This window comes from Mastacembelus armatus, chromosome 5, assembly GCF_900324485.2.
Source record: "Mastacembelus armatus chromosome 5, fMasArm1.2, whole genome shotgun sequence".
NCBI classification, from domain to species: domain Eukaryota; kingdom Metazoa; phylum Chordata; class Actinopteri; order Synbranchiformes; family Mastacembelidae; genus Mastacembelus; species Mastacembelus armatus.
In genome coordinates, this window is record NC_046637.1 from 15837458 (window position 1) to 15856041 (window position 18584).

General features: G+C 41.9%; 1 protein-coding gene across 1 annotated transcript; it reads right to left on the minus strand.

Annotated features, from left to right (window-relative positions):
- Positions 1-1793: 1793 nt before the first annotated feature.
- Positions 1794-18252, minus strand: zbtb40 (zinc finger and BTB domain containing 40). Its single transcript, XM_026307797.2, has 12 exons — positions 17943-18252; positions 17189-17382; positions 15945-16366; positions 15613-15809; positions 7054-7267; positions 4701-5093; positions 4226-4432; positions 3975-4139; positions 3567-3781; positions 3300-3456; positions 2645-2865; positions 1794-2463 (listed from the first exon to the last, which is right to left on the minus strand). Exons 2-12 carry the CDS (start codon positions 17338-17340, stop codon positions 2329-2331), a joined length of 2478 nt encoding a protein of 825 aa, XP_026163582.1. The 5' UTR covers positions 17341-17382; positions 17943-18252; the 3' UTR covers positions 1794-2328.
- Positions 18253-18584: the final 332 nt, after the last annotated feature.

The following is an 18584-nucleotide window of genomic DNA, read 5'->3' on the forward strand; positions in this document are numbered from 1 at the left end:
CGAGACATTGTATGTAGAGTGGTTTCTGAAGGAATGTAAAGCATATATTGCAAATGATTCTTTCTATACCACCTTGTAAATTTTTTTTTTTACTGACATATCGTTGTGTTATTGACATATTCAGTGTAAGTTTTGTAACTTAGACTTGTGTACTTATCTTTTAAGTTAGTTGTATTGCCCTGTACACCATTAAATGACATGAATATACCAGTTCAACCAAGTGTGTACAACTGGCTTTAAAAAAATGAATGTATTCTCTGTTTAGGTTACTACTAAGGACTTTTCCTGTTCAGAGTTTGAGGCGACCAGAAAGGTGATTGGACCTACCTGATCCAATTCAATTCCATTTCAATTTCAGTTTATTTGTACAGCGCCAAATCACAACTCTGTCATCTCAAGGCACTTTACAAAAAAGAAAAACCCAACAAATTCCTTATGAGCAAACACTTGGCGACAGTGGAGAGGAAAAACTCCCTTTAACGGAAGAAACCTCAAGTAGAACCAGCATGTTGCTGTGTGTGAACCTTCTGTAATATACAAATTCCTTTTAACCTCTTGTTATACTTTTTCCCTGAGCCAAATCACCCCTTGCCTGTACTTAAGATCTGTGAAGAGGATGTTCGACAGCTCTTTCAGAGACAAAAGCTCAGTAAGGCTCCAGGTCCTGACAGTGTGTGTCCCCCTCCTGCCTAGTCTATGTTGTCTAGTCTGAGTCTATGCTGACGAGCTTGTGCCCGCCCGTCTTCACTGATCTTCATCCGATCTGTGGAGCTGCGTGAAGTGCCCTCCTGCTTCAAACGCACCACAGTCATTCCAGTCCCCAAGATGCCCTTCATCACAGGATTAAATGACTACAGGTCTGTTTCTCTGACATCTGTGGTCATGAAATCCTTTGGAGTTGGAGTTGAGCCACCTGAAGGACATCACAGGCCCCCTGCTGGACCCCCTGCAGTTTGCCTACCAGGCCAACAGGTCAGCAGTTGATGCTGTCAACATGAGACTGCTCTACATCTTGCATCACTTCAACTCCCCAGGGATGAACTCGATGATCCTGTTTGTGGACTTCAGCTTGGTGTTCAACACCATAATCTCAGAAATCCTCCCCAGAAGTTTACCCAGCTCACAGTGCCCAGCTACACCTGTCAGTGGATCACCACCTTTTTGACTGACAGGAGACAGCAGGTGAGGCTGGGGTGTATCACATCCAGAACCTGGACCATCAGCTTGGCGCCCCCCAGGTGTGTGTTCTTTCCCCACTGCTCTTCTCCCTCTACATTAGTGACTGCACCTCAGGAGACCTTCTGTGAACTTCCAAAAGTATGCAGATGACATCACAGTCATTGGTCTGATCCAGGACAGAACCATCTGACCAGAGTCAGAAGCCCCTCGACTCCCTCCCCCTCACCATCCTCAAGACCACTTTGTCTACTGTGGAAACCTTCAGGTTTCTGGGATCCACAATTTCCCGAGACTTGAAATGGACCTGCCACATAGATCACATCTGGAAGAAGGCCAAGCGGAGACTGCACTCTCTACAGGAGCACAGGAAGTTTAACCTGCCACAGGAGCTGCTAGTCACCTTCTACACCGCCATCATACAGTCTGTCATCTGCACTTAATTCACTGTCTGGTTTGGATCGGCCACCAAACTAGACAGGAAAAGATTACAATGGACAATCCGGTCTGCAGAGAGGATCATTGGGGCAGATCTTCCCTCCATCCAAGACCTGTACTGGGTCCATGGTCAGGAAACGGGGAAGACCCCTTATACCCTGGACACAAACTGGTTCAGACTCCCACCCTCTGGTAGGTGCTACAGAAACCACCTGGCACAGAGTTTCTTCCCCTAGGCTGTCACTCTCATGAACTCTGTCAGAGTGGCAATCACTGTATGCATATTTGCACATCTGTACCTTTATAGTTAAATCCTTGCAGTCATACTGCAATAGTTCACACATTGTATTTTATATATTAAAATATACATTTTTTCTAGCCTTTTTATTTATTTTAAATCTCCTGTCTTCTTTTCTTAAAAAGTTTATGTAATTTGTGTTCATAGAGAGAGTTTAGTAAACTGAAATCAAATTTCTTGGTTGTGTGCAGAACCTGGTCAATAAAGATGATTATGATTCTGATTAAATAGCAAACCTAGTTATAAACCATTTCTGGACTTATGTATTTGTTTTGGTAGTGTCATTTATTAGTCATGGATAACAAAAGCAGACACTGTGACACAGTACGTCTTTCAGACCACAGAGAACTGAGCATGTTTTTCTAGTGCTGTTATTTTCACACACAGAAAAAGACCAGTTTAGGAGAAAGCAGTTTCTACACCAGTAGTTTCAGCAGGTCATGCATTTTGACCTCTACCACCTCTGCTGATGATTCATCCTCTCTTCCACCTGCCAGAGCCACAAACACTGACTCCGCCCCTTCATTGCTTGTTGGAGTTGCTGGAATCACCTGATTGGACAGAGGAATTATATATTATTTCAAAAGGTAAAACACCTCTGCTCTGTTCCATGAATCTGTCAAGTGTTTTTGCACTTTGGATTACAAATACAAGTTAAGGTGAACAATGTTTGTCAGTGTTAAACAGCTGAAGCCTGTAGGAGATTGCATGGGCTGTAGCAGAACTCCTTACTGTGTGGGCAGTGGAGGCATGCTCCTCCTGCATCTCCAGGTGGCAGGAGAGCAGGTGCTCCTGCAGCTCCAGCTGAGAGGCACAGAGTAGGGAGCACAGGGAGCAGCTGAACGCCTCACTGCTCTGGCTGAGATGCTGACTGCTTATGTGCTCTTGCATCTCCTCCTCTCCGCCCAGCACGGCTGGGCAGTAGGTACAATGCACTGCTGTTGTAGCTGAGCCTGGAGCACACACATGATTTAAATCTTACTTAAATTACTCGTCGCAGTGCTACAGTGAAGTACTGTATATCATTTTGAGACAGGTTTGTTGAACAAAATAATTTTTGGAAATCTTGGAAGTCACATGATTTGTATGTATAGTAACTGTTAGGGCACACTGAAGGATCCAGTTTGTATGTACTGTATCATGACAGCGTTGGCCATTCAGTTCAGCCAAGAGCTAGCCTTTAGACTCTGATCCAAGTTTACAGCTCCATGCCAGGTTTGAATTCTTTTGACATATTGGAAAATAAAAAAAGCTAGTGCATTTCCTTCTCTGTGGAGCATTTAAACTGTTAGATCTAAAGCTGCTTCCTGCACCAACAGCCAATCACTTCTTCGAGCCAATCACTTTTCATTAAGGGCCTTATAGTGTAATTGTGTATTGTCCTCACCCTGGTGCTCAGCAGCTTGGTGTTTGGCCACACTGGCTGCACTGGGGAAAAACTTAAAACAAACATCACACTGGACCAGGGTCTTGAGCTGCCGGGTATGGCTGGCAAATACATCAGGGTGGTTGGTCCTGTTATGATACCACAGGCCTGACAGTTGCTATGACAAAGGAGAGAGACAAATGCAGTAACACACTGATGACTATGGCTGTAAACCTCAACACCATTTGAGTGTCCAGTCGAAGAGCACTCAAGACAGAAATATCCTACTTGGTATGACTTGTTGCAGATGTCACAGCTGAAGGGCTTGGTTCCAGCATGTGTGCCCTTGTGTTTGTCTAGGAGGACGGCGCTGGTGAACACTTTGTTGCAGATGGGACATTTGTGAAACTCCTTTGGGTGGAACTCCTGGATGTGCTGCCGATGCTCATCAAGTGAGGAGAAGCTGAGACAACACTTCTGACAGTCATGGGGCTCTGACAGGTCTGCAGGCAGCAGAAGATACACACTATAACATCTCATTATATTGCTATTAAAAAAAATATATTTGGAATTTTAGGGAAACTATTACATTTCAATGTTTCTTTTCTCAGCATATGATGCATACAAATGTTTTCTTAAAATGTTTAAAGCCAACACCTGAATGAACATGACTAGTTTCCTGTTGTGTGTGCTTACTGTGGAAGGTTTGCAAGTGGACAGTGAGTCCACTGGCCTGGCTGTAGCCTTTGCCACATTCCCGACACACATAAGGCCGATCACCAGTGTGTGTTCGTACATGACGCGTCAGTTCAATGGACTGGGCAAAGATGGCCTTGCAATACTGACACACGTACATCTTCCCTAAACACAAAAAAGACAATATATAACTGTAGTTTACTCATTCAAGTTCTGAGTGTTATTACAAAAAACAGATGTGTGCGTCTTACCCTCAGAGTGTTTCTTCTTGGTGTGGTATGCGAGTGCAGCAGCCACACTGAAGCTCATGTCACAGTGTTTGCAATTGTAGGGTTTCTCTCCCGTGTGCAGCCGCATGTGATTCTTCAGAGACGAGTTGGCGCCAAACTTTGCACCACATTCATCACAAACGAATGGCTTTTCCTCAAAGTGCTCTGTTCGTTTGTGGTAAATCATACCTGGCATAAGACAAGACACAGAAGTCACGTGGGTGAGTTTCATCTTAAGTACATCTTAATTTTTAAATGAGCCATTTTTTGTTTTTAGAGTTGTAACCATCTACAATTACTGCATTACTGCTAACATAATTGTATGTTTTTTTTTATAAATAACACATGAAAAAGTGGAGGTTAGATCATATATTCACGGACACGCAGGTATGTGTGCTGCACCAAAACAAAAAGCACGTGATCCAGTCTTTACGTCTCTGGAACAGCGGATCCTCACCGGAAGGGTGGGCAAAGGTCCGTCCACAGAGGTCACAGGCCACCTTCTTCTTGACACGCGTGTTGTTGCGGTGCGCCTCGGCTCGATGGCGCTGCAGGGCCCGCTGGTTGGCCAGTTTCTTGGGGCACTGTGGGCACAACTGCTCACACTCCTCAGACATGGGGCACCGCTTCCCATGGGCCAGCATTCGACATTTGTAGGCAAAACCTTTCTTGCACCAGCAACAGGAGTAAGGCTTGGAGGCAGCGGGAGAGGTAGAGGTGGACGGTGGTGAAGAGTCTGTGATAGCATTTGTGTCTTTGAAATCACTGTCACTCTCTTCCTTGCTGTTTACTTCCTGCCCCTCTTCTCCCTGCTTTTCTTCACTTCTACTGTTTGGCTCTTCTGAGTCAACTGCAAGACACAAACAGACAAAGATTTGATCAATTAGGATAATACTTGCACCACCTTGGAATTGCCCAAACTTTTGCAAAAAAACTAGGGCTGTCAAAATTAACAAATTAATTTTAACAGCACTAATTTTATTAATGCGCGATTAACACTGCGCGCATTTCCTGTTTGACCCGTGGCCTTGCCCGAAGTAGGAGAAATTGAAAATGCAGCCATAGACAGTAAGAAGTACAGCAGCAAACAGAAATTGAGAAAAAGGTCTTCTGAATGGTAAATTCATTTACTAAACGATGACTGATGGTTTGGTCGACAAGACAAAAGTTGTCTGCGTTGATTGTCGATGTGAATTAATTTGGCTTGTCTGTTTGAGCAACTGGCTCAGTGCAAAGAAAGAGAAATAATAGGAACTTGTGTTTGTTCTATGTTCTTTTCTTTAATGCATTTAATAGACATGAACAAAACATATCTACCATCTTTGAAACATGTCTATGTTCTTTATGCTGTATGTTTAGGGTAGTTTCACTAATAATAAACATACATTTGCATAAAGCATTCATGTTTGTCCATATTGATTAAGAGTATTATTTTAATACTCTTAATGAAAAGTATTAATTTAGGGTACATTTAGAACAGATAAAAATGCACGATTAAGTTGTGATTAATCACGAGTTAACTCATGACAATCATGCGATTAATCGCGATTAAATATTTTATTCTAATATTTTCGATTGACAGCTCTAAAAAATATGTAAACATGACGGTCTAAACAGTTTAACCACTGCTGCATATTCAACAAATAAAGCCTTTTAAGCTTCATTCTATCTTAAGTCAGGTGTGTTTTTAGGCCCGAGCAGTGACCATTAGCTTTAGTGAGCGTCTAGCGTTGACCCACAAGCCACCATGACGCGAAAAATGCGCAAGACCTCTCGGAAAATGTATATGGTGCGGTTGCCGGGTGAGTGTGGGCCTGGAAATTGTTAAAAATTATTTTTTGTTATTATTTTTCCCCGAAACAACGTCAAATTTAACCCCCTGAACATGTGTGAAAACTCACCAAAAGTTGCCCAGAAATCAGAATCGTGTGAAAATTTTATATTTTTATAGGTTTCATAAATGATGGCTCTTCAGCGCCCCCAACAAAAATGAAACTACATTACGCCAATGGGAAGCCAACTGAAATTTTTTCATTGTACACTCACCAAACTTGGCATGTTTATTCTTCATGTCGGGCCAAGCAAAAAAGCTTATGTCGAGGTCAAATGACCAACAGGAAGTCCACCAGTTAGGAGTTCAACTTTAGATCATAGAGTTCGCTGTTTTTGCTCGCCTCGAACTTGAATGAACTGCTCCTTGGGCTTTTGACCAAAAGAGCTCATTCTTGGGCAGCCACATCTACACAAGAGGGGCAGCTAAAGTAATTAATTTTCACGGTGTTCTTTTGCCGGACGCGGAAAGTTAACATACATTTTACACAAAATGTGTCTTTTCAGTCTGTACTGTGGCCTCTGGAGTGATTTACAAAATCCCCCACCTCAGCTTTGGTAGTCCTGTCAAATTAACATTTACAATGATAAATATGTAGGTTTGTTGGTCTGCATGTGTCCACAGGTGTGTGCAATGGTGTGTGTAGCTGAATATGTTTGTTAATGTGTTAATATGTGTGTCTGTGTGTTTTTGTGTCTCAGTACATCTGGAAATGTGCAGCTGTGTTTACTAATGCTGCTGTGGTTACCATGGTGATATAAAGTGTTTCGCTGTCTGTCTCTTAAACACACATTGACCTTAAATAATCCTCCACCTCGACTTCCCGACTCTGAATCTTGTTATCGTTCGAAGGGCTCCCGGTGAAGCAGCCAGCGACGTGGTCCCAAATTGGCGCCGGCCGCTCATGGAGGCGGTTCGCTCGAGGCGAGGACTGGTGTCCTGTCATCGCCGCTTGAGGCTATATTGTTGCATTTCTTACCTTTAGGCTCATCCCTATGTAGCTCCTGTGTGTTCTTCTCCACCTCCTCCAGCAGAGTGTACAATGACGGAGGGAAGGAGGCATCAGCTTTCTCTTGGACAGTCCGGAGAAGCTTGAAAAGGGCTCCCTCACTGAGGTGCCCCTCCTTCACTCTACTCATCAACCTCTTCAACGCAGAGCTGGGATCTGCCTCCTTACAGGACTCACACACAACCTGGAGAAAGCACCAATACGTCTTTATCCGTCTTATTTACTGCAAACAGTAAAGCGCTTAAAGCAGGGGTGAAAGTAAATACTAGAATAAGTATAGAATAGAATAAGAAATACTATGAGTAGAAAAAATTATAACTTGTACAGCTATGTTAAAGATAAATGAAGATTTAGCACATGTGGACAAAATTGTTGGTACCCTTCTATTAAAGAAAGAAAACCCCACAATGGTCACTGAAATAATTAAAAACGGACAAAAGTTATAATAAATAAAAATGTACTGAGAATTGTTGGGATTGCTGTGCAAAGCAGCAATCCCAAGATATGTTCTTCGTTTTTTCTCTTTATTGTTGGGATTGCTGTGCAAAGCAGCAATCCCAAGATATGTTCTTCGTTTTTTCTCTTTATTGTTGGGATTGCTGTGCAAAGCAGCAATCCCAAGATATGTTCTTCGTTTTTTCTCTTTATTATTATTATTCCGCCGTTTTTCGGTCGCTATCTAGTCCTACACCGTTCGACGTAGAAACGTCATTCAAACACCGTCGCGTGCAGCTCGATGAGGAGATGGGTGCTTCTACTTTTCTCAGCGATATCTTTCATAATTTCCGAAATATTCCAGGTTTTGTCGGAATTTTTTCCCATAGGAATGAATGGAGAGGACGTTAAAATCCCCTTTCAACTTTGTCCTCTTTGAGCCTTAACTGTGTCAGCATACTTTCAGCTAGAAACACCATTCAACCTTTAAACGGGTCAGAAGGCATTAATCTATAAGTCTTGTATACAGCTTTTTGATATCTATTACGGTTTTTCTTCAATCGCAGTTTAAGTTTTATGGTTTTTTTAGGAAATTTCTGAATTTTACATTGGTGTGTATGGGAGAGGGCTAGAGTGCGTGATGTCATCGCTAGAGTGGGAGAAGCTGTTAAGTTTAGGGAAAATTTTTCTCTCTAACTCGCCGTCACGGCCACAATTTTGACTCTTCATACACCATTTTCTCAAAAGTAGTAGAGATTTTTGTCTTCTTTCAGGCAATGCTGTTCATATTTTTATAGGACCTACGGTTTTTCCACAAGGTGGCCTAACAGACAGAGAGTGACTGCTCAATCTCTCATTCACTCCCATTCTAAAGATCTCTACAATTTTTGGAGAGAAACACAAATGAAGGGTGTTTCTAACTCGCCACCAATCCTTCATTTTTTGGAATATCTTCACAAAAAGTGGATCGGTCTCTTTGTTGAAGCCTCCTGGCACTGTTAGTGAAAGAATTATATTGATAGCACTTATAGTTTTTCTGTAATCCCCCAGTTTGTAAGGTGAAGTTTTCTCAGTTTCTCCACTCAGCGTGTGTAAAGTGCTGTCACTCCCCCTCTCACTCTGGCCTTTGATCACCATAGCAACTACTCAACACAAAGCAGCTCATTGCGCAATAGCAGCATATCAGCTGTCTATGTTCGGTAATTAAGAATGACAGGCTGCCAAATGTCCACTGCTTTTACACATGGGGATAACTCAATACCACCCCCACCCTGGGCATAGGTGACCATAGCAAATACATACAATGCATTAGCAGCATAGCATCTGTCTGTGGTTAGTAATTAAGAATGACTGGCTGCCAAATGTCAACTGCTGTTTCACTTGGTGACCACTCAGTACCACCCCCCCCACTCCCCACCCTCACCCCCACTCTGGGCATAGGTCACCATAGCAACAGCTGACAAAGCAATAGCAACATAGCATCTGTCTGTGGTTGGTAATTAAGAATGACTGGCTGCCAAATGTCCACTGCTGTTTCACATGGTGACCACTCTGTACCACTCTCCCACCATCACCCCCACTCTGGGCATAGGTCACCATAGCAACAGCTCAACACAAAACAATAGCAGCTGTCTGCGGTTGGTAATTAAGAATGACTGGCTGCCTAATGCTGTTACACAAAGGCACCATTCTCAGTTATTTAGAGCATTTTACTCTGTGGCTGTTTTACATGTCAGCCCTGGTGTCATCTCCCAGCAGGCTATGTTTGGACTTTCAGAAGAAAAGTCTAGTCATATATAGGAAGATATTACATTTTTGTAAATTTTAAGGAATATTCAAAATAAAGTCCAGATTCTTGTATAAGGTCCCAAGAGTCTCCTGCAGCACCTTGTCCTTTCAAAATAAAAGCCCTGAAATAACATTTTCTCAATAGAATAGCCCTGAAACAGCAACTCAATATTAAAATGGACGTTACCTATTGGCATACAGCTTCAGGTACCAAGTGAGGCCATTTTCCATGTCAGCCATGGCTTCTGACATGGTGAGACTTTCACAATAAAAGTCTACAGTTATTTATAGTAAGTTATTACATTTTTGTAAATAGTAAGGAATATTCAAAATAAAGTCCAGATTCTTGTACAAGGTCCGAAGAGTCTCCTGCAGCACCTTGTCCTTTCAAAATAAAAGCCCCGAAATAGCATTTTCTCAATAGAAAAGCCCTCAAACAGCAACTGAATATTAAAATGGACGTTACCTATTGGCATACAGCTTCAGGTACCAAGTGAGGCCATTTTCCATGTCAGCCATGGTTTCTGACATGGTGAGACTTTCACAATAAAAGTCTACAGTTATTTAGAGTAAGTTAATAAATTTTTGTAAATAGTAAGGAATATTCAAAATAAAATCCAGATTCTTGTACAAGGTCCCGAGAGTCTCCTGCAGCACTATGTCCTTTCAAAATAAAAGCCCCGAAATAGCATTTTCTCAATAAAAAAGCCCTGAAATAGCAACTGAATATTAAAATGGACGTTACCTATTGGCATACAGCTTCAGGTACCAAGTGAGGCCATTTTCCATGTCAGCCATGGTTTCTGACATGATGAGACTTTCACAATAAAAGCCTACAGTTATTTAGAGTAAGTTAATAAATTTTTGTAAATAGTAAGGAATATTCAAAATAAAATCCAGATTCTTGTACAAGGTCCCGAGAGTCTCCTGCAGCACTATGTCCTTTCAAAATAAAATCCCCGAAATAGCATTTTCTCAATAAAAAAGCCCTGAAATAGCAACTGAATATTAAAATGGACGTTACCTATTGGCATACAGCTTCAGGTACCAAGTGAGGCCATTTTCCATGTCAGCCATGGTTTCTGACATGATGAGACTTTCACAATAAAAGTCTACAGTTATTTATAGAAAGATATCACATTTTTGTAAAGTATGACGAATATTCAAAATAAAGTATAGATTTTTCTGTGAGTTCCCATGAGTCTCCTGCAGCTCTATGTCCTTTCAAAATAAAAGCCTTTTTATAGCATTTTCTCAAATTTAAATCACCCTCACTACAGTCCGTATTGCTCGATTATCGCAATCGGTCGATTCAAAACGTGCTTCGGCGACGCGGTCTGCCTCGAGCTTTTCGCGGCGATCGGCAATCCCAACGCAATTTCTTCAGAAATTGCATCGTCTAGTTATTATTATTCCGCCGTTTTTCGGTCGCTATCTAGTCCTACACCGTTCGACGTAGAAACGTCATTCAAACACCGTCGCGTGCAGCTCGATGAGGAGATGGGTGCTTCTACTTTTCTCAGCGATATCTTTCATAATTTCCGAAATATTCCAGGTTTTGTCGGAATTGTTTCCCATAGGAATGAATGGAGAGAACGTTAAAATCCCCTTTCAACTTTGTCCTCTTTGAGCTTTAACTGTGTCAGCATACTTTCAGCTAGAAACACCATTCGACCTTTAAACGGGTCAGAAGGCATTAATCTATAAGTCTTGTATACAGCTTTTTGATATCTATTACGGTTTTTCTTCAATCGCAGTTTAAGTTTTATGGTTTTTTTAGGAAATTTCTGAATTTTACATTGGTGTGTATGGGAGAGGGCTAGAGTGCGTGATGTCATCGCTAGAGTGGGAGAAGCTGTTAAGTTTAGGGAAAATTTTTCTCTCTAACTCGCCGTCACGGCCACAATTTTGACTCTTCATACACCATTTTCTCAAAAGTAGTAGAGATTTTTGTCTTCTTTCAGGCAATGCTGTTCATATTTTTATAGGACCTACGGTTTTTCCACAAGGTGGCCTAACAGACAGAGAGTGACTGCTCAATCTCTCATTCACTCCCATTCTAAAGATCTCTACAATTTTTGGAGAGAAACACAAATGAAGGCTGTTTCTAACTCGCCACCAATCCTTCATTTTTTGGAATATCTTCACAAAAAGTGGATCGGTCTCTTTGTTGAAGCCTCCTGGCACTGTTAGTGAAAGAATTATATTGATAGCACTTATAGTTTTTCTGTAATCCCCCAGTTTGTAAGGTGAAGTTTTCTCAGTTTCTCCACTCAGCATGTGTAAAGTGCTGTCACTCCCCCTCTCACTCTGGCCTTTGATCACCATAGCAACTACTCAACACAAAGCAGCTCATTGCGCAATAGCAGCATATCAGCTGTCTATGTTTGGTAATTAAGAATGACAGGCTGCCAAATGTCCACTGCTGTTACACTTGGTGATCACTGAGTACCACCCCCCCCCACCACCCTCACCCTCACCCCCACTCTGGGCATAGGTCACCATAGCAACAGCTCAAAACAAAGCAATAGCAGCATAGCATCTGTCTGTGGTTGGTAATTAAGAATGACTGGCTGTATAATGTCCATTGCTTTTACACATGGGGATAACTCAATAACACCCCCCCCCCACCCTCACCCTCACCCTCACCCCCACTCTGGGCATAGGTGACCATAGCAAATACATACAATGCATTAGCAGCATAGCATCTGTCTGTGGTTAGTAATTAAGAATGACTGGCTGCCAAATGTCAACTGCTGTTTCACTTGGTGACCACTCAGTACCACCCCCCCCACTCCCCACCCTCACCCCCACTCTAGGCATAGGTCACCATAGCAACAGCTGACAAAGCAATAGCAACATAGCATCTGTCTGTGGTTGGTAATTAAGAATGCCTAATGTCCACTGCTGTTTCACATGGTGACCACTCTGTACCACCCTCCCCACCCCCCATCATCACCCCCACTCTGGGCATAGGTCACCATAGCAACAGCTCAACACAAATCAATAGCATCTGTCTGTGGTTGGTAATTAAGAATGACTGGCTGCCTAATGCTGTTACACAAGGGCACCATTCTCAGTTATTTAGAGCATTTTACTCTGTGGCTGTTTTACATGTCAGCCATGGTGTCATCTCCCAGCAGGCCATGTTTGGACTTTCAGAAGAAAAGTCTAGTCATATATAGGAAGATATTACATTTTTGTAAATTTTAAGGAATATTCAAAATAAAGTCCAGATTCTTGTATAAGGTCCCAAGAGTCTCCTGCAGCACCTTGTCCTTTCAAAATAAAAGCCCTGAAATAACATTTTCTCAATAGAATAGCCCTGAAACAGCAACTCAATATTAAAATGGACGTTACCTATTGGCATACAGCTTCAGGTACCAAGTGAGGCCATTTTCCATGTCAGCCATGGCTTCTGACATGGTGAGACTTTCACAATAAAAGTCTACAGTTATTTATAGTAAGTTACTACATTTTTGTAAATTGTAAGGAATATCCAAAATAAAGTCCAGATTCTTGTACAAGGTCCCAAGAGTCTCCTCCAGCACCTTGTCCTTTCAAAATAAAAGCCCCGAAATAGCATTTTCTCAATAGAAAAGCCCTCAAACAGCAACTGAATATTAAAATGGACGTTACCTATTGGCATACAGCTTCAGGTACCAAGTGAGGCCATTTTCCATGTCAGCCATGGCTTCTGACATGGTGAGACTTTCACAATAAAAGTCTACAGTTATTTATAGTAAGTTACTACATTTTTGTAAATTGTAAGGAATATCCAAAATAAAGTCCAGATTCTTGTACAAGGTCCCAAGAGTCTCCTCCAGCACCTTGTCCTTTCAAAATAAAAGCCCCGAAATAGCATTTTCTCAATAGAAAAGCCCTCAAACAGCAACTGAATATTAAAATGGACGTTACCTATTGGCATACAGCTTCAGGTACCAAGTAAGGCCATTTTCCATGTCAGCCATGGTTTCTGACATGGTGAGACTTTCACAATAAAAGTCTACAGTTATTTAGAGTAAGTTAATAAATTTTTGTAAATAGTAAGGAATATTCAAAATAAAATCCAGATTCTTGTACAAGGTCCCGAGAGTCTCCTGCAGCACTATGTCCTTTCAAAATAAAAGCCCCGAAATAGCATTTTCTCAATAAAAAAGCCCTGAAATAGCAACTGAATATTAAAATGGACGTTACCTATTGGCATACAGCTTCAGGTACCAAGTGAGGCCATTTTCCATGTCAGCCATGGTTTCTGACATGATGAGACTTTCACAATAAAAGTCTACAGTTATTTATAGGAAGATATTACATTTTTGTAAATTGTAAGGAATATTCAAAATAAAGTCCAGATTCTTGTACAAGGTCCCAAGAGTGTCCTGCAGCACTTTGCCCTTTCAAAATAAAAGCCCCGAAATAGCATTTTCTCAATAAAAAAGCCCTGAAACAGCAACTCAATATTAAAACGGACGTTACCTATTGGCATACAGCTTCAGGTACCAAATGAGGCCATTTTCTTTGTCAGCCATGGTTTCTGACATGGTGAGACTTTCACAATAAAAGTCTACAGTTATTTATAGTAAGTTATTACATTTTTGTAAATAGTAAGGAATATTCAAAATAAAGTCCAGATTCTTGTACAAGGTCCCAAGAGTCTCCTGCAGCACTTTGTCCTTTCAAAATAAAAGCCTGTTTATAGCATTTTCTCAAAATAAAAGCACCCTGACTACAGTCGGTATTTCTCGATTATCGCAATCGGTCGATTCAAAACGTGCTTCGGCGACGCAGTCTGCCTCGAGCTTTTCGCGGCGATCGGCAATCCCAACGCAATTTCTTCAGAAATTGCATCGTCTAGTTAAAATTAACATTGCTTTTGAATTGGGGTTCAACAGCAGAAAAAAAAAAAAACTAATTAAACTGGCCTGGATGATGGTACCCCTAGAAAAGATTGAAAAGATTGAAAATAATTTGACCATAGAGACATGTTAAAGTGTGTCCTGTAATTAATATCACAGATGTCAAACTTGTAATCAGTTAGTCTGCCTATTTAAAGGGTGAAAAGTCACTGTGCTGTTTGGCATCATGGTGTGTATCACACTGTACATGGACCACAGAAAGCTAAGGAGAGAGTTGTCTCAGGAGATTAGAAAGAAAATTATAGACAAGCATGTCAAAGGTAAAGTCTTTAAGTCCATCTTTAAGCAGCTTGATGTTCCTGTGATTACAGTTGCACATATTATTCAGAAGTTTAAAGTCCATGGGACTGTAGCCAACCTCCCTGGACATGGCCACAAGAGGAAATTGAAGAGACAGATAATACGAATGGTAACCAAAGAGCCCAGAACAACTTCCAAAGAGATTAGAGGTGAACTAAAAGGTCATGGTACATCAGTGTCAGTGTCAGATCACATCATCCATCCCTGTTTGAGCCAAAGTGGACTTAATGGAAGACAACAGAGGACTCCACTGTTGAAAGCAAATCATAAAAAAGCAAGACTGGAATTTGCCAAAATGTATATTGGCAAGCTACAAAGCTTCTGGGAGAATGTCCTGTGGACAGATGAGACAAAACTGGAGCTTTTTGACAAGTCACATCGGCTTTATGTTCACCGATGCAAAAATGAAGCATACAAAGAAAAGACCACTGTACCTACTGTGAAACATGGAGGAGGCTCAGTTATATTTTGGGACTGCTTTGCTGCATCTGGCACAGGGTGTCTTGAATCTGTGCAGGGTACAATGAAATCTCAAAACTATCAAGGCATTCTGCAGTGAAATGTGCTGCCTAGTGTCAGAAAGCTTGGTCTCGGTCACAGGTCATTGGTCCTCCAACAGGATAATGACCCAAAACACACAGCTAAAAACACCCAAGAATAGCTGAGAACAAAACACCGGACTACTTTGAAGTGGCCTTCTATGAGCCCTGTTCTAAATCCTATTGATCATCTGTGGAAAGAGCTGAAACATGCAGTCTGGAGAAGGCACCCTTCAAACCTGAGACAGCTGGACCAGTTTGTTCAGAAGGACTAGGCCAAAATACCTGTCGACAGGTGCAGAAGTCTCATTGAGAGCTATAGAAATCACTTGATTGCAGTGATTGCCTCAAAAGGTTGTGCAACAAAATACAACAAGTTAATGCCTGATTTTCATTAGTTAATTTTTATTTATTATTACTTTTGTCAGTTTCAAGTTATTTTAGTGACCATTATGGGTTTTCTTTTTCTTTCTTTGATGGAAGGCACTAACAATTTTGTCCACGTGTGTTTGTGGAAAAAGCTTTTCCAGGACTGGGGTGACCTGTTCTACCTGTGTCTCTTGTTCATCAAGACAGCTCTGTGCTGCACTACTTAGAAGCTCCAGGACAGAAGCCATGTTGGTAAGGAGCTCCACGAGCTGAGAGGAATGTTCCAGAAGACTGGCAGCAGACTCGCTGCTGGATATGATCGCTGGTGTAGTTTTGTTTTCTGCCACTGCATTTTCTAAGAATTTGGCTTCTTCAGGTCCTGTGTATACAAATATGAAAACATGAAATCTAGTTGTAGAGTGCAGACAGGGAGTGTTAATACTATTTATGTCTTCAACACATTCCTAAATGTTCCCAAAGCAGGAGGCTGGCATGGCTAGCAGTTGAAACTGACCTGAGCAGTTGGAGAGCTCCACGCAGGCTCTTTTCCATGGTGCTTCCTCTGTGTTGTCCCTGTTGTTGTGGCAGGCTTCTATCTTTAGCTCAGTGTTCAGCTCTGTCTTCTCTGCCTTGTTGGACAGGGCAGAACCTTCAGGATTCGTGCTCTGGGCTTTGCTGATCATACTGAGCTTTGAAGTCTGTGTAGAAGGGAGCTGGACAGGGGGCTGTTGGTTCACGAGGCTGCTGAGGACATTTTTAAAGCCGACTGCCACGTCAAACATCTGCAGGCTGTCTGCAGCAGCAATGATGCGACTGACGTTGTGTTTTCCCAGAGGGAGCTTGCCAGTGTACACCATATCCAGCAGGCAGTTAAACTCCTGAGAGGAAACCACTGCTGTGTCAATGGAGATGGTGTCTGAGCCATCCAAGAGAGACCTGACAGAATTGAACACATGCTTATTTCTGTTCAAATTCCCATTTATAACAAGTCACTGTTGTTTGCAGTTTGAAGATTACACTATTGTTTGACATTTCTACTAAAAGCTTAGTTGATAAAATATTAGACAGATAAATTGATAAGACAAAAATAGTTAGTTAGTCCTGTGATAGGGTCCTGTGTTCTGAAGTCACAGTCTCCTACTCAGCAGCCCCCACTGATTCAGCAATCTGTGGAGAAGACTCTACTCTGCTTTGATGTGTATGAGTTTGGCCTCTATCTGGTTTACATCCACTGTGTTTGTGTGCTGAGCAGTTACTTTAAGACTTGTCTTGTGGCTTGTTGACTTGAACTTTAGTCTGATAAGTCTTAAGACTTGGGAGAGTTTAATAAACTTTCAAATGTATCCAACAAATCTGGACATATATAATATATATATGCATAATGTTCAAATCCAAAAGAAGTGCTGCCATATTTCTGGTCACCATTGAGTCACCTCAGAGACTTGCAACTTGTTTATGAAGACATGAAACTTGACATCTTGCTCTGACATACCTTTATCTGGATCTTTCAATCACATCTCATCTGTTTAAATGCTCTTGGAAAAAAAATCTTGGAAACTTGAGTTAAAAAAATAGCAGGATTATATTGTAAAGCTGCTGTTTTCAAGACCAAGAATGTTCTTTCATGCTTGACTTGAGACATGGTTTGGTGGAACGTCTTAACACATTCTCAATATTAATACAAAGCCACGAAATGTTTCACTTTTCTAAATCACCTGCATCTCTACATTTTTTTTTTAAATTCCACACTCACACTACCTGAAGAGCATGCTGGAGGCAGCAAGCACCAGTTTATGTGCCTGGTGAGGGCTGTCTCCCACCAGGATGGTGCAGTCACAGAAGTGGCCCTCTTTCCTCAGGGCCCACAGCTGCTGCATCAGCTGGCTGCTGTAGTTGGGTAGCTCCATCATTCCGGGGGCCTGGAGGGGGGGGGGCAATCCTCTGCTCTCTCGCTTATGGAGAGAACATGCCACACTCAATTCAGAGACTAACATTTTTCATGATAGGCAAACATACAGTATTAAAAGCGCACGACTGTAATTTAGATCTACAGGTCGAACGGCAGAGAAACGGAGCAGCGCATTTATTTGAAAAGTTTAGGGTGATTTGTGCTGCTGGTCTTATTTTAGAGCTGTGCTAGTCATGTGACATGGATGTTAATACACTGGATGGATGCACAATTAGTTAATTAATCCTTAATATTCCTTAATGACATTAGCTATGTTCTTTGAGTGACGTCCCTCTACAATAAACATGGATTTCTTATTTGATCAGAAGGTGGCATGTGCAAACAGATGCTGCTGTGTAACGTTAAACAGCAGCGGTTCACGTGGTGTGAACAGCTGGAGGAATACAATATTAGCCACCACTAGCTTTAGCTGCTGATGCTAATGCCATCTAAAGAACATGACCAGGTCAGTGGGGAGGCACGTAGGGATGAAGGAGCGGCTGAACTCGGATAAACCCTTGACGTCCGTCCACCACCCAGCCTCCAGTCAGTGGTTGTCTTTACCTTCAATGATTCAAACGATCCGTCTCTTTATTTAAACTTCTTGGCTGAACAAATCTGGTGTGCGCAATAAAGCTTAGTTGTTTTGAAAATGGCGACAGGCAGTACGACAGCGAAATGCGGTCGGTTCCGGTTAAAGAATGATGACCCCTTTCATACGTGGATCCAGCAAACTGTACCACAGAGGAACTGTGGGTAGATCAGGGAAATGACACGGGAAAAAATGCGACTCCAGTGTCCACTGTACTTAAATCCTGTCTTCAGGTAAACCAGAAAACTGGAACTTATGATGAAGCAGCCCAATGGCGGATGGAGTTCAGCTGGGCACCCACGCAGCAGCTTTCACTGTGTAATATTATTCGAAAAATATTTGACTATGCACTGTGATATAACGAAGACAACCCAGCAAATGCTCAGCAAAATGATATTCTGGAGGGTACTGACGTGTCATCGATCCTCCTGTGTGCACATGGTACAGCTGATGATCGGAAATCAGCTGCACTTTCTCAGGTTTCAGGGGTCTTTGTTTTGCTGCAGAACCTGTTATGCCGTTTCCACGCAGAGGAATTAGTGGAAAGAAGTTTTGGCAGTGACTACTTGATGACTATTCATTTTCAACAGATGCTGATGTTGCATAATGTAGTG